A 27550-nucleotide genomic window follows, 5' to 3' on the forward strand; every position below is an offset into this window, starting at 1 on the left:
TTCTTATTTTACAGCAGTGTCTGCCAAATGTTGTCTTCCTAGTGTTGAGGTAAGTGGTCTTTGTACCAGGTAACACTTTGGATGTGTGATGCAAAAATGCATCAGTGAGTCCAATTCTTACCAGCCATAATCTGTGTTAATAGAAAAGTGATGTCCTAATCAAGTGCTTTCCAACTGCCATCTCTGGAAAGAAAGGTACTATGTAGTCATTTCCCAGAAGTTTCTTGCTTTGCTCCTTCCTTTCTTCCCTATTTTCTCTCTATCTCCTCCAGTAGCGTAATCTGCAACAGTGGTTCTTAGCCAGGATGTATTAGTCAGGTTCTCCAGAGAAACAGAACCACACTGTGTGTGTGTGTGTGTGTGTGTGTGTGTGTGTGTGTGTGTGTGTGTGTGTGTGTGTGTGTGTGTGTGAGAGAGAGAGAGAAAGATTGAGTGATTGATTGATTATAAAGAATTGGCTCATGCAGATATTGAGGCCAAGTCCCAAGATCTACAGTTGGTAAGCTGGAAACCCAGGGAAGCCAATGGTGTAGTTCCAGTCCAAACTTTGCAGTTTGAGAATCACAAAGGCAGGAAAAGACCAATGTCCCAACTTAATAGGCAGAAGTTACCCTTACTCTTAGGAGGGTCAGCTTTTTCTATTCAGGCCTTCAACTGGTTGGACAAGGGCCACTCACATTAGAGAGGGCAGTCTACTTTACTCAGTCTACTGATTCAAATGTTAATCTCATCCAGAAACACAGACACATCCAGAATAATGTTCGACCAAATATCTGGGTATCCCATGGCCCAGTCAAGTTAGACACATAAATTTAACTATCACACGGGGTGGTCCCCTTGCACCATGGTGAAATTTGGCAATGTGGAGGTGTTTTGGGTTGTCACAGCTGGGTGGGGGTAGGGGAAGGTTGCTGTTGGCATCTAGTGGGTAGAGAGACCGAGGGTGCTCTAAACATCTCACAGTGTAGAGTATAGGCCCCACAACGAAGAGTTTTCCAGCCCAAAATGTCAGTAGTGCCGAGATAGGCTACTCCTGGTCTAGAAGGGCAAAGTAAGTTTTATGAGGATTGTTAAGAGCTAAAGGATACAAAACTTAAATTTAGCGATTTTTGTCCCAGTCATCTTTGAAGTTAATACAGTTCTTATGGAGTATGAGAGGTGTTTGTTCAGAATTAAATTTCTATCTGTATTCACTTTTATGCCATCTTTTCAAAGGTACAAAATGTGATTATTAAAAATCATAGATGTATTAAGCAACAAGACAGTTTTAAGTCTGTTCATATAACCTTTGAACTAAACAATTGTGTCTATAATAAGGTCTCTCTGAAATTAAAATGTGATCGTAGTTTGTAATTTGTGTAAATATTTAATCTGGCCAAAAGGTGGCACCAGTGTACCTTTTAAAAGTCTATTTTACATTATGCTCAAATTTGGCATCACTGTTTGCTTAATTCACATATATTTAATACTTAGCTATTCCTGAATCTTGCTTCACTTTATAGAGTCAAGACTAATGAGAATCTTCCTTGAATCCCATAATATATTAGGTACTGAAATATACTGACATCCCTCTTTGATCAAGATGCTTCCAATTTACCTGTACAGCAGCAGATAACTTTTTAAAATATCACATTTAGTGTGCTTGTTATATCAAGCATTTCTGAGGATTCTTGTAAGTCTTTAACATTAAGTCTTCAGAATTTTAGTCTCAATCACATTTGTTCTTCTAATCAGACATCAGACTCAGTTTTTGGTGTTCTACCTGGTCAAGAGATAAATCCAGGGACATTTGAGTAAATACTCCCTAGTTTCTTACCTCTTGCTTCTTTTCTTCATAGCCACAACCTCGGAGTTTGGCCTGTATATTATTTTCTGAAATTTACTTTCTCTTTCAACTGTGATTCAACAACTGGCTTTCTAAGCTGCTGTTCTTTATCCTTTTCTTCCCTCACTTCCTTCCACCAGTTTCATTCTCCGAGACGGCTGAGACATTCTCTAATAGAGTTCTTGTACCTTCCAATACTGAGTGAATACAGGCTACCCTTTCCTCCTCATAATTTCTGCTTACAATTTACTATTAATATTATCCTAGGACTTTGTACCTCATCACCAAATGCTTCTCTTAAATTTATTTTACAACTGATTAGCCAACTTGGGCTTGGGCAACTTGGGAGAATGAACCTGCTTCCTCCCAGATAAATTCTCTTCCAGTATTTATATAATGTTGAAACTTTTTTCATTGAAACAACTTGGTGATATTGTATCAAAATAATGGAAATAAAGGATCTTCCCTTAAGCTGTTAGAAAACCTTGGTGTCCTTTTATGTCAGAAATCTCAAGGAATAGCAGTGCTCTGGGAGAGCTTCTCTGCACAACTGAACTGGTCCTTGCTCTCTTGGGAGCTGGGGGAGAGGCTTGTGCAGGAAGGAGGCCTGGGAAGGAGGCCTTCATCAGCTGCAGTTGTTATCCATTGTCTGATCTATGCTATTACTGAATTTCAGGAAGGTTCATGTTAGATTTTTGTGGACCAAACAGGCCTTTGAGGAATGAGATCTTGTGAATTTAGCTCTGCCGCATTTTTCTGTAGTGGAAGCCATATGGTACTTAGTCCAAACCATATGTAGGAAAGTACCTAATTGAAAAAAAAATTTTTTTTTTGGTTTCTGGCATTTGTACTAAGTGCCTTGTAGGGAGGAAAATCTAAAGAACCTATGGTGGTTCTATAGGAAAAGGATACATTTGCAAAGATAAGGGAAAAGGTTTTAAAATGCAGACCAAAGATTCCAGTGGAGTGAGTCTCAAAAGATTTTTTTACTGGACCAGTTCTCATTTCCCAACATTGCCCTTCTTTCACATATGTGCATAGTCTGCTGTGAGCTCGGTGGTACCTGTCCTCTCTTTCTATCACAACATTTTAAAGTGTGGGAGGAAAGGCATATAAATGGAAGGCTCCTTTTTAAAATTTAAAACATTTCCTGTTTCACTGTTAACATCACCAGTTTTGCAGATCTCTCAAACTGGTGGTTATGTTCAGACCCACCACATAGAGCCATGCAAATTATGCACAATAAACTCTAGGGGGCGTCACTCACCAAATGCGTGCTTCTGGAGTTGGGCTGTATAGTTTGAACAGCTGTGCAAGGCAGCCGTGCCTTTCCTTATCCTGGGTTAAATGTTGAGTCTAAGAAGCCCTTATTTTGAATTTCTGCAGCAAGTAGCAGTTTTCACTGATGCAGCCAGGAAATTATATTAAACTAAAATACACAGGTGGTATAAAGAACAATGAAATCAGAATAAGAAAAAATGAATACTCCCTCGGTGACACAACTATGTGTTTGTCAAAATGTGTAGAACTGTGCACTAAAAAGGGCGTATTTTACTGTATGTAAATTGTACCTTAATGAAAAAAGGTTAAGACCACCCAGATAAATATAGAAAGTCTTGGAGCTTAATGAGCCATGATGATTATCATTCACTTTTAATCCTTCCATAGGTCAGAAAAAAACACCAGCCAGATATTGAGTATAGAGAAGAAAACCCATGAAACTAAAAAGGTAATTCTGAAATTCACTCTGAAATAAGCCAAATTACTGATAAGGCTGTTTGTGGTACATCTGAAAGGTTGACTTTTTTTCACCTGAATTGAATAGTGAGCGACCAATTATTTTGGCATTCCGTGCATGTTAGTCTTCACAGACTACAAGAAGAGTTCTAACCAGTTATTTTGATCAGGGGGATAGAAATACTCTAGTTAAGTTTTGGGTTTTTAAAAATAAATTAATTTTATTTATTTTTGGCAGTGTTGGGTCTTCGTTGCTGCATGGGGGCTTTCTCTAGTTGCAGCGAGCGAGGGCTACTCGTTGCAGTGCGCGTGCTTCTCATTGCGGTGGCTTCTCTTGTTGTGGAGCACCGGCTAGGTGTGCGGGCTTCAGTAGTTGTGGCACGAGGGCTCAGTAGTTGTGGCTTGCGGGTTCTAGAGCGCAGGCTTAGCAGTTGTGGCACACGGGCTTAGTTGCTCTGTGGCATGTGGGATCTTCCTGGACCAGGGATTGAACCTGTGTCCCCTGCATTGGCAAGCAGATTCTTAACCACTGCGCCACCAGGGAAGTCCTCTAGTTAAGTTTTTATACCACAAATGGCTATTCCACACGGAACCTCTGCATTGTAATTTATATATGAGGATATTTGATTGGTTTGAGCATGCATGCCTGTAGCTGCATTACTCTTACCTGTGACTGATCACAGATATGGTCCAGAGACCCACTTGTAGCTATACTGACTGGACCTTCCTGTGTTCTGAAGGTACAGATGTCAAAGTAGGGATTTGGGAATAAAAGGTTTGAGTACAAGTGTACAAATGACTGCATCTGCTTTTGTGTCACCCTGTGCTCCCTATCTCCCAGGAATATGGAATTGGAAGGCCTGTTTTTTATGGCAACAAGTATAGCTGTGAAAAGTGTAGGAAAGGCTTAATCTCTGCTCTATAATTGCACTGTCATAAATATCAAGATAAGGCCAAAAGTCCTATTTGAGTCTAGCCACGAAACAAATTGTGAGGAAAGTGCGTCTCGTCTTGCTAACATGCAGAAACTGCTGGACACCACTACCATTGCTATTATGATAGTTTGGAATTTACAGAGACAGTTTTTTTATTTTTTTATTTTTTTTAATTTTTTTTACAGAGACAGTTTTAAGTTTGGGAGTTTCCCAACCTAGGAGCCACCATCCTCCCCTCACGTAGGTTTTCCTTAATTGTTCGTAGTGTCTGTGCCCAGCTTTGCTGAGGATTTTCTGTGAATGTATAGTGTGCTCATGTACATATATACATATACTTGCTTTTTTCCCTAAGTTCAGGAACTTAGCCTCCAGTGATCTCAAGCTTCAGGGAAAAAAAGAAAGGTATGTACTTCTCCAAGAGATTGGGAACTCCAGAATTCAGCGTTAAGGGCAGAATTGCCTGAGAGGACAAGTGTTGCAAAAGGTTATGTACTTTTCTCTTAAATTAGAAAGATGTGATTTAATAAAATTTTTTAAATTCTGCAAAGTGTGAAATATTAAATACCCTATGTACAGTGTACCTTAACAAGACATTTTATTTTGGAACAAAGTTTAGTTTTAGGACTTTTAAGACGCTATCAAGTTTAAATTGGTCCCAAGATTTGGAAAGCACATTCTTTCATAGTGCCTATTTACTGTCAATGGGCTGTGCTTAAGAAAAAAACAGGGTTGCTGATGTTAAGGGAAGAAAATCAGTGTCTTAATAAACACAGAACTTTTGAAACACCCAGCTTTAGCAGGCACCATCTGAATAAGCATTTCCACATAAAGATCGCTTAGTAATTTGGAAAACCATACAGATTATTACCAATTTATAGGTTAATACAGAAAAGACAACTAGTGACAATAGCAAGAGACAATGAAAACAAGTACACTTCTGTCAACTTCATAGATGGCATCAAAGTCAGAATTGCCCTTTAGATGGAATTATTTCAGTGAAATTGAATTCAAGTTCGAGGTGTTTGTGTTTCTCTTTGCTGGAGGTGGGCTCTTTTAGGCATGTCTTGTAAAGTTTGGCCAACACTCAGGAGAATAGAACTTTTGGTGGTACGAACTCAGTAGTTTCAGTGTGATCTTTATGGTTTTAGGAAATTAATGTACTATACCACGTTTCTCTTAAAAGATTTGGATAAATAAAATAAACATGAGCCAATATAACATTTATTTTGTATTAACAGTACATATATTAATTCAGGTTTGAAACCTTTTTTCTACAGAGTATGATTTCTTTAATATTCGCATCTGATCCACAATAATATAGTACTAATTTTAATGAGAAATACAAATTGGAACTTCTGCTTTCATAATAGCTCATCCACTTAACATTTTTACAAAGAACTACTATAAATATGTAACATTATGCAGGCTTTTTTCTGCACCTGTTCACAAATCAGAAGGAATATACTTTTAAGCTATTTAGCAACCGAATGCTATCAAACTGCCCCTGTATTTATATGACCATCTCCTCATACCAGACAAAATGAATCTCTTTCTCTTTAGTCTCCATGCACTCACGATGCTGCATTACTGTGGTTCTTTGCCTTAACCCCTGTCCAAGTTTCAGCTGCTGCGGCTCCCTAGGTTGAGCTCTTCGAGGGCAGGGAGACTGTCCCCTTTATCAGTGTTTGGCATGTGTCATACCCAACACATGTTGAATAAATTGAATTTAATCTAAATTTAAGTAGTTTCTTTCTGTTAAATTTTTGTAACTAAGTAAGGATTACAAAAAAACTTCAAAAATGTGCCATAAAATGTACTACATATTGAAATTTTGAATTCTGTATAATGAGAAACTTCATGTTTGTGAAGCAATAAAACATCATAGGAATTTGAAACTAAGAAACGCTAAACCTTAAATGAGGATGTTTAAAAATGCAGAAAGGGCAGGCAGAAAAGTCCACCCCTAATGTATTGAGTATCAGGTGAAATTAGAAAGCAGACTTCACACATTTGAATAAAGTTGACATTAAAGGGGTATTTTCAAACAATGGATTCTAAAGCTTAATAATTATGTTAATTCTGCTGTAAATCCCCCCAAATTAATTATTAACTATAAAAAATAAGGCAACTTGAAGTTAGAAACTTATGGATGAAGTTAACTCTGGATTTTTTGCAGAAGCCAGATTCGACTGGTGCCCTCTCATGATCCATTATTTCTAAAAGCCTTTAGCTGGAAGGCTATTCACACATATTGGTGAAATAACGTAATCGCTCAGAAATAAATCAGAGTTTTTAAGACTTCATTAAATAGTAGACCAATTAAGATCACAAACTTCGTGCTGTCAAATGGATTATCTTCAAAGAAAATTATGCTGACAGCTTTTCTGAAGAACTCCATTTGTACCAAATGCTTATTGTTCCTTGAGGTGGAGGAGGTGGCAGGGAACATGATTCCTCTTTGAATGTTCTTCTGTTTTCTGCTACCTTTACTTAAATGTGACCAGGGACTATTTTTATATCCTATAAAGTACTTTGAGAAAATGTTAAGTGAATAGTGCTACACAAAATAGAGGAGGATTTTTGTATTCGCTTGTTGTAAAGCAAACTGAATAATACTTGAATCTTAAAAGGGGGAAGATAATGTGCTGAAGAAGTTACCTGATAAACCAACCAGCCTTGTAAAATCGAGTTCAAAGAGAAACTGAATCCCAGCTACTTAATAAATGTTCACTAAAAGCAGCATTTATACCACAGCAAATTTAAAGGAAAATTAATGTGGTGTTATTAAATTGCCTTTTAAGTGATATTTTAATATTGTCAAATGGATGTGAATTGAATAAGAACCTATTTATATTCATTTAATGTCTTGCATATAAGGTCAAATTGCTTAAAATAAATACCATTAAAATAAAAAAAACATTTTATGAGAAACTTCTAAGTCATCTGATTCCTAATTATTTCTATAACAACAAAACAATTTAGATCACCTTACAATTCATAGTAGTGGGATTTGGCCATGTAGCAGATATAATCAGATTGAGACCAATTAATTTCTGGAATCCTTTTTCAAACTGGATCCTACTTATTTAATTCACCAGATATTCTCAATAGAAAAGACTGAGGAGAAACCACTTAAGAATGAATGCAAATAGAGTACACATTTCATCACAAAAACTATCAATTATAATACATTCTAACCAAATATGTACCACACCACAGTGGAAAAAAAATAGAAACCTAGGACTACTTAGATAAAATGTTACTTTCTTAGAAGAATTTCATTACACATATTTACCTCACGTTTTTAAAACTCCCAAATAAATATACCTGCACATTTCAAAATATTTTCAATAACTGGTAAATGCTATACTTTTTGCTTATTCATGAGAAATTACTAAAAATTTACAATGAAAGTATATGGCTTGAGCCATCCTTGCAGTAAATGAAGGCAGGATTCTTCGAAACACTGTTAAATGCACCAACTTTAATCAGTCTTTTTAAATTGCTCACTTTTAAATATGTAGTTGCTGGTAGCTGTCCAAGTCCATTAGCACCACATATAGTGAATTAAAAAGAGTTTTTAGGGAGGATGACTTAGCAGTCTTTTTTTAAGAAATGTTTAAAAATTATACAATTAAATGAAATTGATTTCTTGGGTCATGTTTTGAAAGATCCACTTTTCATCTTGTGAAACTGAAGGATTTTGGTAGCTTCCCTCTTCCTCCCACCACCCCCCCCAAGGTTATAAGCATGAAGGTAGGAAAATCTGGGGGAATACGGGGAATACATTTACACTTCAGCAAAGAATCTTGCTAATAATATCCATTATCTGGTTCAGTTCCAAAGTCAGATTAGGTTCTTCTGCCAGAGGTCTCAATATGTACTTACAGGAAGAAACAAAGATTCTATGGGACAAATTAGCACATACTTTCTGTATGCAATCCATAAATAATGCAGGAAGTCACCAGATCATTTGAAATCATCTAATGTACATTCTTTTCTCCAAGAATGTACAAATACCTTACAACTCAAGCAAAAGCTCTTCATTACTTCATCTACTTTCAGAGTGACACTGTCACTCAGTTTAGACAGTGGAGGACTGTACAATAGGAACCCTGACCTGTGAGGTACGGAAGTGGGTTGCAGTATTAGGGTCATTTCACACAAGGAAAGGTTGAAACAATTATTTTTTCAAAAAATATGACAATCATTGAGATCGATGATTTAAATAACTGAATAAAATGCAAACAAGCCCTTCTCATTGTTATATTAAGTTCATTTTTTTTTTTTTGTAAGGGACTAGTTGGACTAAAATTACTGATGAAAAAGTTTATTTTCAATATCCGTGTAAAATTTTTACTGGTGTCTCTCAACACATAGGCACAATGAAAGATGTATTTGGCTCATTCTTAGCCAAGCATGAATATTTTCACTAAATTATTATGATTTCCTATGACTTTTACTGCCAGGTTTGCTTTGAGTCCACTCTCCCCTCTTTGAGGAGAGATTGATGAAGACAGTCTCCAGAGATTTAATCTTGCAAGACGAATCGTGTGTTATATGTGGTAATTTGTTACTTGGGAAGTTTGTCTTCTCCTGGATGGAAAATAATCCACTTTTTGTTGTTTTAATTTAAAAAAATTATTTATTTTTTGGCTGAGTTGGGTCTTTGTTGCTGCGTGTGGGCTTTCTCTAGTTGCAGTGAGCGAGTGCTACTCTTTGTTGCGGTGCACGGGCTTCTCATTGCGGTGGCTTCTCTTGTTGCGGAACACAGGCTCTAGCTGCGTAGGCTTCAGTAGTTGTGGCACGCAGGCTCAGTAGTTGTGGCTCACGGGCTCTAGAGCACAGGCTCAGCAGTTGTGCACTGGCTTAGTTGCTCTGCGGCATGTGGGATCTTCCCTGGACCAGAGTTCAAACCCGTGTCCCCTGCATTGGCAGGCGGATTCTTAACCACTGCGCCACCAGGGAAACCCTGTTTTTTGTTTTTAGCTTTTCAGCAGATGATCCCATGCGCAAGTGGATTTTTTTTTTTTTTTTTTTTTTTTTTTGCAGTACGCGGGCCTCTCACTGTTGTGGCCTCTCCCGTTGCGGAGCACAGGCTCCGGACGCGCAGGCTCAGCGGCCATGGCTCACGGGCCCAGCCACTCCGCAGCATGTGGGATCTTCCCAGACCGGGGCATGAACCCGTGTCCCCTGCATCGGCAGGCAGACTCTCAACCACTGCGCCACCAGGGAAGCCCGCGTGCGCAAGTGGATTTTTATACAGGTCTGCTGTGGCAGAAGAAAGATGGAGATGGAAAATGCACTCCCTGTTTCCACACCTTTGCACTTGGTAATTATTTGCCTGTTTGAAGTAATTTGTGAATGGCTTTTGTAAGGAACTTGAGCAAGACTAGAAAACCACTCATGTTTAATCAAACTATTATTTTTTTGGTTTGCAGTATTTTTTTTTTTTTTTTTTTTTTGCGGTATGCGGGCCTCTCACTGTTGTGGCCTCTTCCGTTGCGGAGCACAGGCTCCGGACGCGCAGGCTCAGCGGCCATGGCTCAAAGGCCCAGCGCTCCGCGGCACGTGGGACCCTCCCGGACCGGGGCACGAACCCGCGTCCCCTGCATCGGCAGGCGGACCCTCAACCACTGTGCCACCAGGGAAGCCCTGCAGTATTTTTTTGAGGTAAGACTACTACCTAGGAGTATAACAGCTTAAGTCACACATTCACAAAAATAGCTCACCTTATCACCATTTTATACAACATAAAAGTGCACTGTAAAAAAAAAGTTGTTGAAAACAGAATGCGATGTTAACCTATACACAGTGTTGAACTTTTAAAAGGAAACCAGGCTTTGTGACATCAGAGGACATTAAAGAGCTTATGGCATACGGCAAGTGCTCAATAAATACATCTTGCTTCTCCCAGGCAGTCTAATCTCCACAAACCATTTTAGCAATTTCCTAGATATTACTTTTCATTGCAATCTGTACTGACTTCCTTCAATCCAGAAGTGGCTACATTTCAGTGATAAGGGAGGATTTTGCAACTTAATTCTTTAGCACTTCTGGGTTTGAACTGTACCTTTAAATTCTACAGATGTTAAATCTCTCATTTGTTACTGAATAAGAAATACCACAAATATGTAAAATAATTTACCATTAAGCATTTTTTCTCTCCCATGATGTGGAAATTAAGTCACTGTAGAAGATTGCTTTTTGCATTATCATCAGAGGCCATTTCATTAACCAGCTGTTCTATAGATAACTGGATAGCATTCTTGACAAGAGAAGAAGCTGTTTCTATTAAGAGTGTTTCATATTGTTCTGAAGTTCTACTCTCAAAACCACTATCATTAGCAAAAACCCCCACTTGCTCATTTTCGATTGAAATTAAGAATTGCTTAGGGACATTTTTAGATTTCTTAACATCAAATTCACTGATTTCAGTGTCTGTGATAATAATAGCAATTGGCTCCATTCTTTTGCTTTCTTCTGGTTTGGGTTTTTCTGCAGTGATTTCATTTACTTGGAAATCTGATTCCTGGCTCAGTTCAGTATCTTTCGGCTTGCTCTCCTCAGCAACAGTCTCTTTACTTTCACGGTCTTTCCAGTCTGGTCCACTTTCTAGGATACTGTTTCTGGCTTCTTCCAGAATTTGTTGATCTGGGACTGCAGGTGAGGGAGGAACATCAGAAACCACTGGGAGCTGGTGTTCTGTGTCTGAAGTTTCCAGTGGGCTTGCTTGCTGAGGTTGAATGCTTTGTTTTTCCTCAAGCGTTTCAATATCTTTTTCAAGGATTAGAGTTCCTGTTTGAATAGCAGAATGCCCTGTATCTAACTCAAGTTCTACTGAAATCACTTTCTCTCCAGGAGAAGTTATGCTGTTGTTCACATTTGATTCACAGACCTCATCACTCCCTTTCTGTGAGACATCTTCCCTTACATCCTGCTTCGACTTGGTCTTTGCTGCCTGGTCATCTGATTGGGTCAGAGTTTTTGTATCCAAACTTCCAGCCTGTCGTTGGACTTTGATACTGCAGTCTGAGTCTTCTGTAATTTTGGAATGATTACTTCTTTTCTCCCCTTTTGAGAATTTTATACAGGGAATCTTGAGTCTGGATTTTGCCTTTTTTTTAGAATTATCATCCTCAGCATTGATTTCAGGTTGCACTTTGGCCTCAAAGGGCTTTGGCTGCTTTGAAGAATCTGACCTTTTGCTGCGTGTTACAAGGCGTTTGATGGAAGCCCAGGCCCCCCCGGGGGGCTCTGGCTGATAAGAAGCTCCTGCTTCTGGGGGACGCTTCCTTGCTGCATCAGCAGCTTCAGAGCCAGCTTTGGGCTTCATTGCTTTGGCTGCTTTCTTTCTTCTCTTGAAGCAAAGCGTCGATGCTTTTTCCTCCTGCCTCTCATTCTGAGGACTAACCTCTGCTGATCTCTTCTCATCCTTGCTTTCTACTTGTATTTCAGGAACTGTGATCTCCATTTTTATATTACACTCTTTCTTTCTCTAGAAATCTGTATCCTCTCTTCCTTAGCAGCCTTTTATGACAAAAAAGTAGGCAAAAATATCACACTAAGTAAAATTTCTTCCCGATGTAATCACTCCTTTCGTCTTACTCCATACAGTTGTTTTAGGTGGTTTTTCCAGTTATAAAAATGCCTTGTTTCACTATTACTTGTAATTTATCTCTTTAATTTCTTCATGAAAGCCCTTTTACTGGATAGATTTTTGTTTTATTTAAGGGTCAACCTGATAAGAGAAAAGAGAGTGGTATTTTATTTCACCATCAGCCTACTGTTTTCTATAGAGACTATTTCAGTTGAATGCATATGGTTCTACTGGGCATGTTTCCCATATAATAACTTACTAAAATGACTGGAGAATAAAAATTGGGGTTTACTTTTGCCCTATCCAAAAGATTTCAGTGTGAATTTCTTTTGCTGTCTGTTTGTTAAAACTTCATTTTGGATTACTCTGCAAATCTGATATTATTTTATCAGTTCTGGAGTTGTGTTGTCTTTACGAATCGTTTATGACTCTGAATTGCAAGTTAACAAACAAAAACCACCACACCACCATGAACAACAAAAAACAATGAAGGGCAGGGTGTAATTTTTATTAATGCAGTAAAGAGCTCTGAAGTTGCAAAGGATCTTAGAGATTATTTGAGATTATTCAAGTCGAGCCAGATGAAGAAACTGAGCTCCAGAGTGGGCAGCTGGCCTGCTAAAAGCCACACAGTTAGATGAGGTCATAGCCAGAGTTAGAACTGAAGACTTTGACTCTCTAATGTTCTTTCCATTATACCATAAGGTTTCTGTTCTAAAAATGTATGTTCCGTGAAGGAGGTGCTACTTTTCATACATGCCTTGGGAAATTTTTAACATCACTGTCATTCTCCACTCTTAAATCTGTTTGTGTAATTTTGACTTTTTTTTCTAAGTATCTGCAGTTCAGACATTTTCCATAACGAGCACATAGTTGAAGGTCAGAGTGAATGGTAATAATAGTTGACATTTATTGAGCAACTCCTGTCTATCAGGAAGTGCTAATAAGCACTTTTACATCTCTAATCTTCCCACAACATTACAGAGTAGGTGGTGGTATCACCATCTACAGATGAAGAAATTGAGGCCTAGAGAGGTTAAGTAACTTGCTCTAGATTATACAGCTAATCGATAACAGAGCTCAGATTCAACCCAAGATTGCCTGTTTCTAAAGCCCGTCCTCTGGAACTGGGTTTTAAGAGTTTCATCAGAAAAATGAATTGTTTGGAGATGCTAATCTGCACTAGACTCGCTAGTCAAAAAAATTTAAAAATTGCTTAAATGGTTGTGTTACCATAATGTAGCCCATCAACTGATAACTGAACCAAGACTAGACTGAGTTCTTGCTATTTTAAAATTTAAGCTTTTGCAGTTCTTTATATTTTATTTTTGTGGTTCTGGAACTAATTTGAAAGCCAGAAATAAGTTGATAAGATATGCAATTGGCAAACTGATTAGTTACATATAAATATAAAGGTATATTTTAAATCAATCCACAGAACGGTATGAGGGTACCAATGAATAGAGACGTGAGGTGATCACCTAACAAAAATCCTATGAATTTTAGTTGATGGATGTCCTAAAATAAGCAAAGGGACTCTTTCTTTGTATTTTTTTTTTTTTTTTTTGTAAATCCTTCACTGTTGAAGGTTTATTTGGGTAGCTCTTGATTCTGTGAACCACAGAAGGAATTGGAACTCTGAAAATCAGTTCATGATCTAAGTAAATATTCTCTTAGGTTGAGTGTTACATACTCCATGCCCCTGACAGAAAGGCAAAGTCATCCTAGAACAATGATGGAACTAAAATATGAACATTTTACAGTGTCCCTCCTCATACGATGTTTCCATAAGCACAAGAACCACAGCTGATTATAGCTCCTTAAGTCTCGTCACCTCTTGTGAGTTCTCAGTGCCTGAGAGTTTTTATTAACCAGAGGCTGTATAGCTAATAGAAATACTGAAATCGGATCATGTTTAGGAATGTATCATTTGAAACTAATCTGGATTGCCCAAAGACAACTGCTTGAGAAGCTCACTTAAATGTATATCATGATGCAGAAATAAATACCCAAACAAAACCTAACTGAAATGGGGAAAATGCAGCCTGTAGATACTAAAACTTTGCAGGACATTAGACTGCAAATGATTCTCCCTTAACCTGCACAAATAGTTTTATCGCCTGGGCAATCTTAAAGTCCCTGTTGTAATTTCCTGATAGAATCGCAAGTCTACTGCCACAAAAAATACCCCTTCCCCTTTTCCCGTGAGCAGAGAAGCACGGAGGCAAAGAGCAGCCACTTCCTGGGGAAAGCAGTGAATCTCTCCCAGCGCCAGGTGTGGACCACGAAGCTTTCTCCTGGAGGAGGGCGTCTCTCCTTCGGCTTGAATCGCCTTATGGCAGGAGCTAGAGCGTAGCAGAAAGTACTCAAAAAGGAAAGTGCTGGGGCGGGCGTGGAAGACATAACCCAGCTTCAAGCTATCTGCACAATTATAATGTCCAGGAACCCGGCACTCTATTTTCCCCCAAAAGGGGAAAGAAGGAAAAAAGCTACCAGCAACACGAGCTGTAACGCGCAGAGGATAGATGTGGGCAGAGCTTTCGAGGGTCGCGCTGGCTGGAGATTTCTGCAGACAAACGACCTTCCCGATTCTCACTCCGGCCACCTCGGGCGGCCCGGATTCCCGGTGTCCAGTGGGCACCTCCCGCCCACTTTGCCGCGCAGGTGCACCGGTCCGCACCCTTTACCTGCAACCTACTCGCCCTCTTCACTTACCGCGGGCGCCGGGGTCCCTGGTCGACGCTGTCGCCGAGGTCGCGGGGGCGCTCGCTGGGCTGGGCGCACGGGTAGGCGGGAAGCCACGGTCGCACCCGGAGCAAGCAGCCCTCTGCAGAGAACGCAGCCCCGCGGCGCCCCCTCCCCCAGAGGGCGGGGACAGACAGCCGGCTGCACCAATGCGCGCGGAGGGTGCGGGCGCGGGACGGGGCCGGGCTAGGGGCGGTGGGCGCGGGGGAGGGTGAGGGGGTGATCGGAAGGTCTTTCCGAGAGCAGTTCGCCCAGCCACGGGCGCTCCCAGCCTGGCGCGAATCCCTGGCGCGCGACCACATCGGGGGCCACCGAGAAAAGAGAGGGCTGGCAGATGGGGAGGGGACCAGGGTCATAAGCCTCCCATTTTCTCAGACGCAAAGTAGCAAAATCCAATTTTAAATTATGGTACTCCCATTATAAATCGCCCCACTGAATATTTAAGTCACAGCAGATACCACATTTTAAAAGTAGGATTCAAAACTGTGCAGTGAATCTCGTTTGGCGAGAAAATTACATGAACTGAGAGAGAAAAACCTCATTACACCCAAACCCACTCCTGGAAAAGTTTTGGGTGTCAAAGGGTTCATTGCCAAATCCTCTCAGAGGCCCAAGACACAAACCCGTGTCTTCATAAGTATCTAGAAGGCAGGCAGAGATGATGCAACCTGTGTGCCATCGAGGTCAGAACACAGGAACCCAGCCCCATCCATCCTTTATACCTTATATATATTTCCAAGAATAAGTAGCTTACAAGTTATCCATGTTTCCCTTCAGGATATTCCTAGGTGGCTGCTTAACCTTGTTCCTCTCAAGCGGGGCATGGAGAATAGGAGACAGCTTTCCTCACAATTCCAGTCCTGATCAGAGCAAAGGGCACAGGCAATATCTACCCTCCTGCCTGACTAGGTAGGCTGTGTATTTTCACACATTTTGAGTCTTTAAACAAGTTCCTAGCCTTAGTGAAAAGCACCATAAGCATTTATTTGTACACATAATCCATTGTGTACAATGCATTTAACACTAATGAAAGGTGTTACAATGAGAGTGGGCTTAATGTTACCTACAACGGCATTCCTGGGAGCTCCAGAGGTGAGGTCCCGTGGGATGCACAATTCCTGCCTTCTCCTCTGGCCCCTCCCAGGCAGATGAAGAACCTATTATGATGAAGGGAAGAACTACTGAAAAGTAGTTGTACTTAACTCTTTTCTTCAATAGGATCATGATCTTTGAGAGTAAACCTCAGTTACCCATTTTTGGATGTTTTTCCAAGAATATATTTTACCTCTAAGTTTCTATAGCTTCCACTGAAACTTATTAAGCAAAGCACTATTAGGACACAACAGCAAAGCTGAATCTAAGCTGTCAAGATCTTAGAGACAAGAGCTGTAAAACAGGAAAATCCAGAAGCATCTAATTTATAGTAGTTATAATTAAGAATTCAATTTATCTTTGTTCATTCATTGAATACCAGGCTGTGAAGATGTTTTATATCCCCAGATGAGTTACTAACCCTGCTTACTGTCAGTTTTGAACTTTAAACAAGCCAAAAGAAATCCATGCCACTCATAACCAATTGAGATGCAATTACTTATTGAGATCCAAGTTTTCTCAAATCTAGCAGATCTGGGAGTTTGCAACAATTTCAGGCAAAAATAAGATGAGCTTATCTAGATGAAGACAGGGTAGAATAGCTGTCTTATTAGGAAGTAACTGGAAATGAAATCAGCGATAGGTTAAAAGCAATAAAGGCCATCTTAAGGACTTGTAAGATCTTATCCCAGTTGCTTTTCTTAAAAAAAAAAACCGACTACTGAAAGGGAACTGAAGAGTGGTTTGAGGTAAGAGGTGAATTGATTTTGTATTTGAAGGGCAGATTTCTGTAAGGTGTATTACATATAACTCATCTCCAACCTCCAACACACACACTCACAGAGTACAGAACTATAAATAAAATACTGCACTGTCGTTTTTCTTTAGAATACAACTAGAACCCGATGCCATATCTGAGTTAAAAAAAAATGTATCCAGTACCTCATACAGGAAAGAAACCTGTCATCCTTGAACTCACTTAAGTGACAGTTAGTAAGTTATTACCCATATCATTGTCTGCTACTCAATTAGTAGCTTTTCATTATATAATGAGAACAGGCTCTAAATATATCTCCAATCTGATGAGAAATTATCCTACCTACAGCTTATCTTGTTAACATCACCAGATACAGCGAGCCAATAAAATCACTTGCTTATTTATCTGATCTCTACTGATCATACCGTTTCTCCCATCCTGGTCCCTATTCACCCACAGCCTGGGCCTGTAGCTACCAAACCAGGAAACAATGGTTAAGTGTCCATCAGAAGGACTGCTTAAATACTCCACAGCCATATGAAACAAGATGAATCCCAAACTGCTGATGGAGCAAGACCTCCAAGGTATATTGCCAAGTGGAAAGAGCAAATTGTACCATTTGAAATTTTACTGAAGGCATATTTTACTTCTAGGAAAATTCTTGCATTAGTCCATTCACTCCAAGCAATACCTGGTAAAGACAATTTGGCTTATTTATTGTATTAGGGCTGTTTTTTTGCCTTATAAACCTCCACTTACCCTCTCCCACCAACTGTGTTCACTACTTCTATCAATATTAAAGATTTAAACCCACACAGCAGGGACTTCCCTGGTGGTCCAGTGGTTAAGACTCCGGGCTTCCAATGCAGCGGGTGCAGTCGGGGAGCTAGGATCCCACATGCCGTGGGGTGCGACCAGAAAAATTTTTAAATTAAATAAATAAATAAACCCACATGGCTTTTGGTGATATGAGGAAGCCTGAATTCCTTAAGGTGATCTTTAAGTCACCACGTCTGACAATAGACTGCTTTCTTCCCCTGTTTACAAATTGAATTCCCAGAAAGTCCCATCCAGATGAGGTTTTATAGGACATTTTAAAAAACACTAGAAACAATGAACTCTGTGCAGACAGGGCCCAAATGATGCTTTTGAACAGGAAATGACATCACTGAGTGTGTACAATGTGCCAGGCAGTATACAAAGCATGGTGGAGCTGGGGCTCCGTGCTCATGACCCCTTTGCCATATGCCCTCCAAAGCACTGTCATCATTTCTTTAAACTGCAAAACCGACACTATTACAATCACACCTAGGGGATTAAAAATAATAAAACCAAGGACACCAGGAAAAACACTGCTCTGCCCATGCTAGCAGTCTTTTAGCACTGGCGCCGGTGGGGATGCAACATCTTCTGGAAGGATCCAATGCAGGAAGAAGAAGGGGAAAAGGGAGGAAAGATGGGAGAGGAAGAACAGAGTTAGAAGATAAAGAACAAGAAGAGAAGGGAAAACATGTGAGGGAAAAAACATCCTGTAGGGAGGGAGAGAGAGCTCAGGCACAGGGTAGAAGCTCAATAAATATGTGCTGAACCAACAGAGCAGAAAGAGCTACCCTACAGTTAATGCTGTATGACCATCCTTCCTGAGGACTTATTAAAAATAAATGGTGCTGGGCTTCCCTGGTGGCACAGTGGTTAAGAATCTGTCTGCCAATGCAGGGGATACAGGTTCGAGCCCTGGCCCGGGAAGCTTCCACATGCCGTGGAGCAACTAAGCCCATGTGCCACAACTACTGAGCCTGTGCTCTAGAGCCTGTGAGCCACAACTACTGAAGCCCGCTTGCCTAGAGCCCGTGCTCTGCAACAAGAGAAGGCATCGCAGTGAGAATCCTGTGCACGGCAATGAAGAGTAGCCCCTGCTCTCCGCCACTAGAGAAAGTCCGCACGCAGCAACGGAGACCCAATGCAGCCAAAAAAATATATAAATAAAATAAATTAAAAAAAAAATGGTGCTAAAGCTGTGACAGAAACGGGAATTCTAAGGAAATTCAGGACAAAAACCTGTGTAAGCAATACTTTCTCGGCGTAAAAAAAAAAGAACAATACAGAAAAGTACATGACAAAAAGGCATGTCCTCTGGATTCTACTTCTCTCTCAGCCCTCTCAGGAGGTCTCCTGTCCTCCCAGAAACACACAAGCCATGCACCTTTCCCCCTTTAAACACAATGTATCATATAGTACACACTACAACTTGCTTCTTCAGTCCAAGGGGTCTCCCAGATCACACAGGACAGCAGAGCTAGGGCAGCAGTCTGTTAATGCTACAATTTATATTTGAACACCGAGATTGCAAAATTATTTACTTTTATTCTATGGATGCACTAAAGTAATTAGGTATGTGCATGAATGATTTGTGTTGATTTATACACAATGGTGGGAATTAAGACTGAAGAAAGGCTTCTGGGAAAACTCCCACTACTTATTTTTCAGAAAATCTTCGGGGCCGGGACTGACTTCTCTCAACTTCCACACACTTCCCGATAGGAGGCCTGAATAAACACTGGCCAAACTTTCAAAGTTGCTTCTTGAAGATGGACAATCTGGAAGGAAAATGAAACAAGAAATAGTTTTCTCTAAGCGCTGAAACAGCTCCTCTTCCCTTCCACACAGCACCATCACCCTCTCTCACTGTCAAAGTTGTCAACATTTACCTCCCTTCCCACTGCCAGCTCTTCTGGGGTCTGTCCATAGACTTGAAGACAATGCACAGCATTTACATTATGGCTGCGTGAATACTGTTCAAGGGCAGACCAAGCATAAGCCAGGATGACATTTCTGTGTGCTCCCCCAGCATCTAGCACATGGTCTCTCTGCTGTGTAAGCCGAGGTGCTTCTATGAGCAACCACCCTTACAGTTGCCCAGATGATGGCCACGGTTTGCTTCCACCTGGACCTTTACATTCTTAAACAATGTTAGAGCTTTTCTTTTGCATAATTACCCTTTTGACACCCTTGTCTTTCTAGCTCTCTCTACTCTTTCTCAATTCCTCCCTTCTCCTGTTCCATGTGGGATTTGTAACTCTGGGTCACCTGCAGTTGTCAGGACTCCCCTTCTTTACAGTCCAGACCAGGCTTTGGTTTCCTGAAAACCGTGTCTCCCTTTTCTTTGGTCTTCGCTGTGCTGGAGTACACTGCTAAATCCCTTCCTAGGAAGAGGCGTCGGGGTGCCAAACTGTGCGTGTCTGAAAACCTCTGGATAGATTTGGTGGGTGTAAACACAGGTGGAAAGTCATCTTTCCCCGTAGACCTGGAGGGCATTCCTCCACTGTCTAGGAGCCTTTTACTGCTGATAAGACAGAGGTTCAGGCTAATTCTCAGTTTTTTTCATAGGCAAAAGCCATTTCTTCTTCTTTGGAGAGGATTTTTAGGATTTTCATCTTTGATGTTTCTGAAATTTCACCTGGATATGTCCAGGGGTGGCCCATTCATTGTGATGAGTACTTGGGGGCCCTTCACTTAAGACCCAAGAACTCCTGGACTGGTCCTGCTTCCTTCTCTTTTCTACTTTCTGGGACATTTACTCACTCTTGTGTGCCAACTGTCTATTCAGAGTATGCAGACCTTCAGCTGCTCCTGCCCTCCAATGTGCTATCAGCTCCAAGCCCGGAGCCTCCTGGGGCTCCACAGAGGGGGTCTAACCTCCACTGGGGTCCCTCCTTAGTTCACTGGATGGCGCCTTTCCACCCTACGCTGCCAAACTGTGATGAACCCTGCTCTTTTTCCAAAAATGTTGAAATGTAAGTATTTCATTCATTGGTTACACTACTGCCCCCTCTCCTCTCACTGATGTCTGGAAAGAAATCTTTTGAAAGCACTGAATTTGCGCTTTCGTAGCTTTAGCTGGAGTCCTATAATTCATAAACATGCCTCATAAGGAAAAAAGCAGAACTTTCACCAGAAACAACTTACCTGTTTAGAACAGCCCATTCACCTGCTCAGTTTCAGGGTCCAAATCAATATCATAGAAACAGGGCCGGGTAGGGAGTCCAGGCATGGTGCTCATCTAGGAGATGCAAAATAGCATTACAAACAAACTTAATATGATTTTTTTTCACCTTCCCTTCAGCTAGAAAGCTCAAGGCACAAAGACAGAATATTATTTTATAGTTAACCATAAAATGGCACTCTTCATGTTACATATTAAAAACCAAGTCACTGATCCTGTTATGATCTCAGAGAGAAACCCTCGAGTCCTCCAGCAAACCAAACACCAGATTTCCTCATGGGCTCCCACACAGCCTGGTGCAATAAGAGGCTGAGGAGGTGCCTCCACCTTCGTCCCACAATGGCAGGTGCTGGGGGGGCTGAGGAGTCAGTTATTCACCCCCTTGGTCCTCACATCACAAAACCAAAAGGAGGTGCAGGGCTTGTCTGCTGTTTAATTTTGTTTTAATGAGTCTTGTGTAGATACCCATATTATTTTTGCTTCAGCAACACAACATTAGGAATCAGTATCCTTTAACTTGGGCCAAGACACTTCTGTACCTAATCTAGATGGTTTTACAATCACTGTTCTTACTGGTCCAATTTGGCCTTCTAAACCTGAACTTGCAATGCTCATGGATTTTATTTACACTTGCTTCTTTTTCTAAAGAGTTGGCTTTGACAAACATCTACTTAGATATAAATCTGTAAGGCTTGTAAGTGGAAAACTCAGTATATTTTTAACCTGTAACAATGTCCTTTATAATGAATACATACATACAAGTTTCAAATCAGATCTAGACAGGAAAAGAGTTTAAGTGGAACTTCTACAACTTAACTGTAAAAATGTCATAGAGGGCTTCCCTGGTGGCGCAGTGGTTGGGAGTCTGCCTGCCGATGCAGGGGACACGGGTTCGTGCCCCGGTCCGGGAAGATCCCACATGCCGCAGAGCGGCTAGGGCGGTGAGCCATGGTGGCTAAGCCAGCGCGTCTGGAGCCTGTGCTCCGCAATGGGAGAGGCCACAACAGTGAGAGGCCTGTGTACCGCAAAAAAAAAACCCAAAAGCTGGTTCTGACATCTGAGCGCCAATCAATACTTCCTAGAACCTACTACAGGTAGCTGTCATGGGTCTCTGTTCTCACATTCTGTAAGAGATAAGCAACTGCTGAGCGTGGGGACAAGGAGGAAAAAGGAAGGGACTGGTCCTCCGCCCTAGCCTAAGAGCCTGAAGATGACACTAAAGATGAAGGACAGGGCTTCCCTGGTGGCACAGTGGTTGAGAGTCTGCCTGCCAACGCAGGGGACACGGGTTCAAGCCCTGCTCTGGGAAGATCCCACATGCCGCGGAGCAACTAGGCCCGTGAGCCACAACTACTGAGCCTGTGCATCTGGAGCCTGTGCTCCGCAACAAGAGAGGCCGCGATAGTTAGAGGCCCGCGTACCGCGATGAAGAGTGGCCCCCACTTGCTGCCAACTAGAGAAAGCCCTCGCACAGAAACGAAGACCCAACACAGCCAAAAATAAAAATAAATTAATTAATTAAATAAAAAAGATGAAGGACAGGTGCCCATTGATGTAGACACGCACGTGCACATGGGCAGAAAATTCTGAAGATAATCCCCAAAATAGCGATTAGTAGAATTATCAGTACTACTCTTTCCCAAAGAGGACTTTTTTCCCCTTAAACATTGGTCATGTTGATAATCAGAAAATGTTTTTAAAAGAAAAGAGTATGTGTACATACATATAGGAACTTAGATATAAAACTCCAAAAAGAAGCCACCACACCTTGAATTAGTACATAAAATGCTCTCAAGGCTTCTGAACCCTGTTCAGGCCCCAACGGCAATCAGAAACCTTGAAGAACAGTAATTGTTAAGGCGTCTAGATTATGTGCAGAAACGTCTTGGTCCAGGTGGGCTTCTAAGGTGAGAGTCTGTTCTGGATGAGAAAATCCCAGCCTGACACTTTCAGCTTTGCTTTCGTCTCTACAGCCACCCCTCTGCACCCACACATCAAAGTAGCAGCGACAATACTGCTCCTTCAGCTGCTAGGTGCTGATAATTTCTCCGGAAACAACACACGTTCTGCAATATTCGAGGTGCTGGGTAAATGGTTTAACGTTCCTACTGAAAGGGAATTTCTACAAACCCCAGGCACTGATGTCTCGGAGCAGAGCGACGCACGCCTTGTGCCTCTGGAGGGAGGGGCTGAGGGGCACTGGTGCACACACCCTGTCTGACCACCACTGTGACGCGATGACGCTGCCCCACAGAGAGCTGACAAGAGCAGGGCTCACACCTTTAATAACCTGCCCAAGGCCAAAACCAGCAGGGGTGAAAGTGGATTCAGTTTTAATGTTCCGTACTTTCAACTATCATATCACCTCCTACTGCTTTCTTACTATACTGAAAGAAGCTCCAAAAGGAGGTCTATTGGTTTCCTTTACTTGTGTATTGGCTTAGTTTATTATTTCGATCCTGTACTGCAGTAAGAACAATCTGCAGATGTAGGACACTGGGCAGATCTGTGGGGGAACCTGGGCACAGGATCAATGCAGACCCTGGGACAAAGTTAGTCCAAACTGCAAGTATGTCCTTAAGCTTTCCTCTACCTCCCTATTAGCAATTTTCCTCCTTAAACATGCATGAAACCTGTAAGATGAGATTTGATAATCAAATCATCTCAAAGTGTAAATAAACCCCCTCCCCTTTCATATCTACAGGGTTCACTCACATTTTAAGGGGAAAATTCTTTACTCAAAAATGATGCATTCCCTGAATTTCAGGCATAAACTCCAGGCCTGTCGAGAAGACCTGGGAGGTGCAGAGCCTCAAAGGGGCTGGTTGGGAGGACCGAGTCAGTCTGTGAAAGGTGCCCAAAAAAGTCAGTTGTGATTATATATAAGCACCACCACAGCCTACGAATCAAGCCCATCCTGGATTCAGTCAAGGTCATACTGCCACTGGGAAACAGTATTATTATTCAGTACAAGCAGTCACAGCATCATCCTTGAACTGAGACCAAGATGGTCCATAGCAAGACGATTCATCGTAACGGGCCCGACTCCAGCTTTCTCCTCAGCAGTGAACTCTGCTAATTCGGCATTTGCGTGATGGCTTCAGTAATCAATTTAAGAAGCACGGGTAAACAAGCAGCGCTCTCTGCTTGCAGTGCTCACTCACCGTTCCCACCAGGGGGTACAGAAAGCCAGCCCCAACGCTGGCGCGGATGTCGCGAATGGGGAGGACAAAGCCAGTGGGCACGCCTTTTTGCTCTGGGTTGTGAGACAAGGACAAGTGTGTCTTGGCCATGCAGATGGGCAGATTCCCAAAGCCCTGGGGAAAGACAGGAACAGAAGTGGGACAAATGAAAGGCTGGCAATGCAACGAAGAACATCCGGGCACCTTGCTGATATGGCTTCTGCAATTTATTTGAAACATCCAACTCCCTTTACATACATCTCTACGTCACTGCCCTCCTCCAGCTTAGGTATTACTGATTAGAAAAAAAAAAACCTTTGTTGGGTGAAGGAGGTAAGCACTCACGACCATATCCCACAAGTGAATATTTCACTTTCATTTATATAACCAGTTAAAAATGATAGCTTGGAGCAGACATGAAGGTACAACTAAAGGCTCTCAATAAAGACACCCCATATTTCCTCATGGCTTTCCCACACTCACCTACCACCTCTAGGTAGATAAAGAACTTGGGACCAGACCACCTAATCCACGCTCAGTATTTAAGAGGGGAGAAGGCTGCCGCCCAGAGGAGGGAAGCAATGCCTGGTGGGCTGGAAGAATGCAGGGATTCTGACCCCAAGGCCTGCTGGATAAAGAGCTGAAAGAACCAACCAAACATCTACCTGCTTTGTGTAGACTTCAGCTTTGTGCTGTGCTTCGGGGAGCAATTCAATGTCATCTGCCCCATAGATCTTCTGTGCAATGATCCTGATTTTATCCTCAACTGGGAGCTAACAGACAGGAAAGAGAGGGGAGACCATGACTAGACACCCATGAGGACACGAACCTTTACTTACAGCCATGTTCCAGGTCAGAGTCCCCAAAAGGGCCAGAGAAGTTTTTATACACATACACAAACAGGCAAATAGTTTGAGGTTTATTGGATTAGAACTTTTTTTTTACTACCAAGCCCCAGATTTTATATGTGGAAAATGTCCCACAGGTGTAAAATACTGTGTGTGTGTGTGTATTTAAGACCTCACTATCATAAACAATACTGCTCACTACTCAAGAATAACTATTTCTTCATAAATAAAATGTAACGCTCCAATAACGAAGATCAGTCTCCTGTCAAAGCAGACCTGGGATACTGTTTATGAACTAAGGCAACTGATATCCATTCACAGAACCCCTGGTGTGTACAGGAGAGGCAGATGCTATCTTTAACACAACATACCGATCGTTAATTGCTGCTACTTAGAAATTGTTATAAAAACAAGATCATCTACATATATATATATTTCTTTAGATCATCTACATATTTAAACAACCTAGTGACTTACACAACCAACATGCAATGGGTGTGGTGGGAAAGGATATGCTTTCCATGGCACCTGTGCAAACAGTGCAGCAGAGGGAGGCCAGTGGTCCAACCAGTGACCTCTAGGTCTAACAAGGAAGCCCAGGGCTGCTTCCTCCAGGGCAAAGCTTTCGGAAGTGGGGCCTGGCCTCTTAAATGCTCCTGCAGCCTAGCTCAAGGCACTAGGATTCAGAGCAAACAGCACAGGGAGAAACTACCCGAAGGAAATGGGAAGGACAGCTATTCACAGGTAACCTGGGTGAGCAAACCACTGAAATCAGGCAATATCAGACTCTATGCTCCCTAGCAACTAAGGCTAAGAGAACACTGAGTTTTGTTTGGTGAAAGAAATAATTATCTTAAATAATGAAAATAAACATTTTCAACTAAACAGGGATCATTTATGAAGGGGCTTTGTATAATGGATATAAATAAATATAATTGTCTATTCAATTACAGCTTTATAAAGATCCAATGGGAACTACTTTCATATGCCTCTTATAATTGGAGCTCTATAAATGCCAAGGCATATTCAGAACTTCTGAAGCAAAAGTACGTCCGTTGAGGAGTGATTTAAGACCAACAGATGCTTCAGACAAAAAGTGGCAGCCTCCTGTTTGTCAGAACAGAGAAAAGTTCCAAGTAGAAATGGGTCATAAAGTCCTCATTACCCACTTCTTCCAGGCTTCCTGCTCGCCTTCAAGGACTGGGTTTCCTAATTCAGGTACTGTGGATGCGGCTTAGAAAGGGTGCCTATAAATGCTTTGTATTTGTGTGCAAACTTGTGTTTAGGGCATTTCCTAAAAAGATGGTTGGTTGAACAGGTTCTCAAACCAGTCTATAAAACTAAAGCTCAACAGGAAAATGTCCATGTCAATAGGAGAATGTTAATTAATTGTAACTAAGATATAAGAGTATTATACCTGCAAGGGGCAAAGAAAACGAGATTGTTAAAATTCAAGAGCAATAGGGTTTCTTCCGTCTACCTTTTTATGGCTAATTTTGAAAGTTTATGATTATCTTCTAAAAACCAAGCCAAAAAGCAGCCTAGATAATACAAGCAGAACTAGCTTCAACATCCATCCCATGTTCCTAACAGTTTCCAGTTATTGTGGGCATACTACTTAATGTCTAATCACATCCTGAAATACACAGAGAACTGAAAACAAAATACAACCCTATAATAACAACATTTTTGTGAACTGTCTTTACTGCATCCCAGAATAAGCAGTGCTTCTGCCTGAGCCAGATGTACCATAATTTACTCAGTGATGGAAAGAATGCTGAAGCCTGCCAAGGTGCTTTGGTTTTGCACCTGGGTGCTTCTCTGAACTTGAGGCAGCGCCCGTACCAGGAAGTACACTTCGGACCACACTGCTTTCCCCTATATTGGGGAAAATGTTTCTGAGTTTGATGTAGCCCCTTGCCAATTTGCCATGACTCTTGCTTCTATATGTAACCCTCTCTCTCCTGCCAGCAAAGGGACTGTACTGTGAGTCTTTTCAAAGTTAGGATGTGAGCCAACCTCCTGGGGTGTTCTTGCCTGGACGCCCTCCTCTGCCCGTAAGCAGCAACGTGTGTTGATAAGAAATCTGTCTGGAGTTGAGAGTCCAGGCTGTGGTCGTGTAACTCACCTACATGGGAATCAAACCCACAGGCTGAAGCTGCTAAACACAGGCTCTAAGCAGAAGCAGCCACACAGAAACTGCACTGTGCTTTTTGTTTTTTTGCATACAGCAGGTAACCCACCTTGAGGTCATAGAGGAGCTGGAAGCTGCTGGGTGCCTGAGCTGCCCTCTGGACGGCCTGAGCCAGGACCAGGGCGCCCTTGCCCCCTTCTGCCCAGTGAGTGCACTTCACAGCATCAAAAGCCCCATGTTCTTTGGCGAGGCGGGTGATGAGGTCCAGCTCGGCCTCCGTATCTGTCCTGTAAAGGCAACGCTTCATGTTAAAGCATTGACGATGGCTGGAGAGGACAGAATCTGTCATGTTTTTGCCATTAAAACCCATGTGAATTACCCACTGATAAACAGACACTAATCAAGTAATACTGCCTGGGTTTGAACCCTGGCTCCACAATTTACTAGCTGGGTGACTTTCAGCCAGTTACTTAAACTTTATGTGCCTTGGTGTCCACATGGGTAAAATGGGCATAATCATAGCACTTATTTCATTGGGATGTTATGAGGCTTAGATGGTAAATACATGCAAAGTACTTATAACATTCTAGGCACATCATAAGGAATCGATAAATACTAGCTTTTCAAAAATTTTGCTTCCTATTTTGCTGTGATTAGACCATCAGAACAAAACCAAAACCAGCATTACAATA

General features: G+C 41.6%; 3 protein-coding genes across 8 annotated transcripts in view; 1 reads left to right on the plus strand and 2 right to left on the minus strand.

Moving 5' to 3' along the window:
* ZBTB25 (zinc finger and BTB domain containing 25) overlaps positions 1-7223 on the plus strand; it is a 29925-nt gene extending 22702 nt beyond the window's left edge. Inside the window, exons 5-8 of one of the 3 annotated variants that reach the window (XR_009518327.1) lie at positions 15-49; positions 3494-3554; positions 4850-4899; positions 7128-7223. Coding sequence is in view for 2 of the 3 variants with exons in the window: in XM_060004417.1 (XP_059860400.1) it covers positions 15-49; positions 7128-7202 (110 nt within the window). In the remaining variant the exon portion in view is untranslated. Of the gene's footprint in view, positions 1-14; positions 50-3493; positions 3555-4849; positions 4963-7127 lie in introns of those variants that run through there. The other 2 variants (XM_060004418.1, XM_060004417.1) reach the window with 2 other exon arrangements.
* A 2103-nt stretch (positions 7224-9326) lies between these two features.
* Positions 9327-15297, minus strand: AKAP5 (A-kinase anchoring protein 5). The gene is made up of 2 exons (XM_060004419.1): positions 14813-15297; positions 9327-12238 (listed from the first exon to the last, which is right to left on the minus strand). Exon 2 carries the CDS (start codon positions 11969-11971, stop codon positions 10685-10687), a length of 1287 nt encoding a protein of 428 aa, XP_059860402.1. The 5' UTR covers positions 11972-12238; positions 14813-15297; the 3' UTR covers positions 9327-10684.
* A 3738-nt stretch (positions 15298-19035) lies between these two features.
* MTHFD1 (methylenetetrahydrofolate dehydrogenase, cyclohydrolase and formyltetrahydrofolate synthetase 1) overlaps positions 19036-27550 on the minus strand; it is a 58558-nt gene continuing 50043 nt past the window's right edge. For all 4 annotated transcript variants that reach the window (XM_060004411.1, XM_060004412.1, XM_060004410.1 and 1 more), the window contains 5 exons: positions 26968-27145; positions 24542-24649; positions 23859-24011; positions 20658-20751; positions 19036-19288 (listed from right to left, as the gene is read on the minus strand). In XM_060004411.1, the coding sequence (XP_059860394.1) occupies positions 20662-20751; positions 23859-24011; positions 24542-24649; positions 26968-27145 (529 nt within the window). In that variant the 3' untranslated portion in view covers positions 19036-19288; positions 20658-20661. The remainder of the gene's footprint in view (positions 19289-20657; positions 20752-23858; positions 24012-24541; positions 24650-26967; positions 27146-27550) is intronic.

Source organism: Delphinus delphis, chromosome 2 (assembly GCF_949987515.2).
Source record: "Delphinus delphis chromosome 2, mDelDel1.2, whole genome shotgun sequence".
Classification (NCBI taxonomy): Eukaryota; Metazoa; Chordata; class Mammalia; order Artiodactyla; family Delphinidae; genus Delphinus; species Delphinus delphis.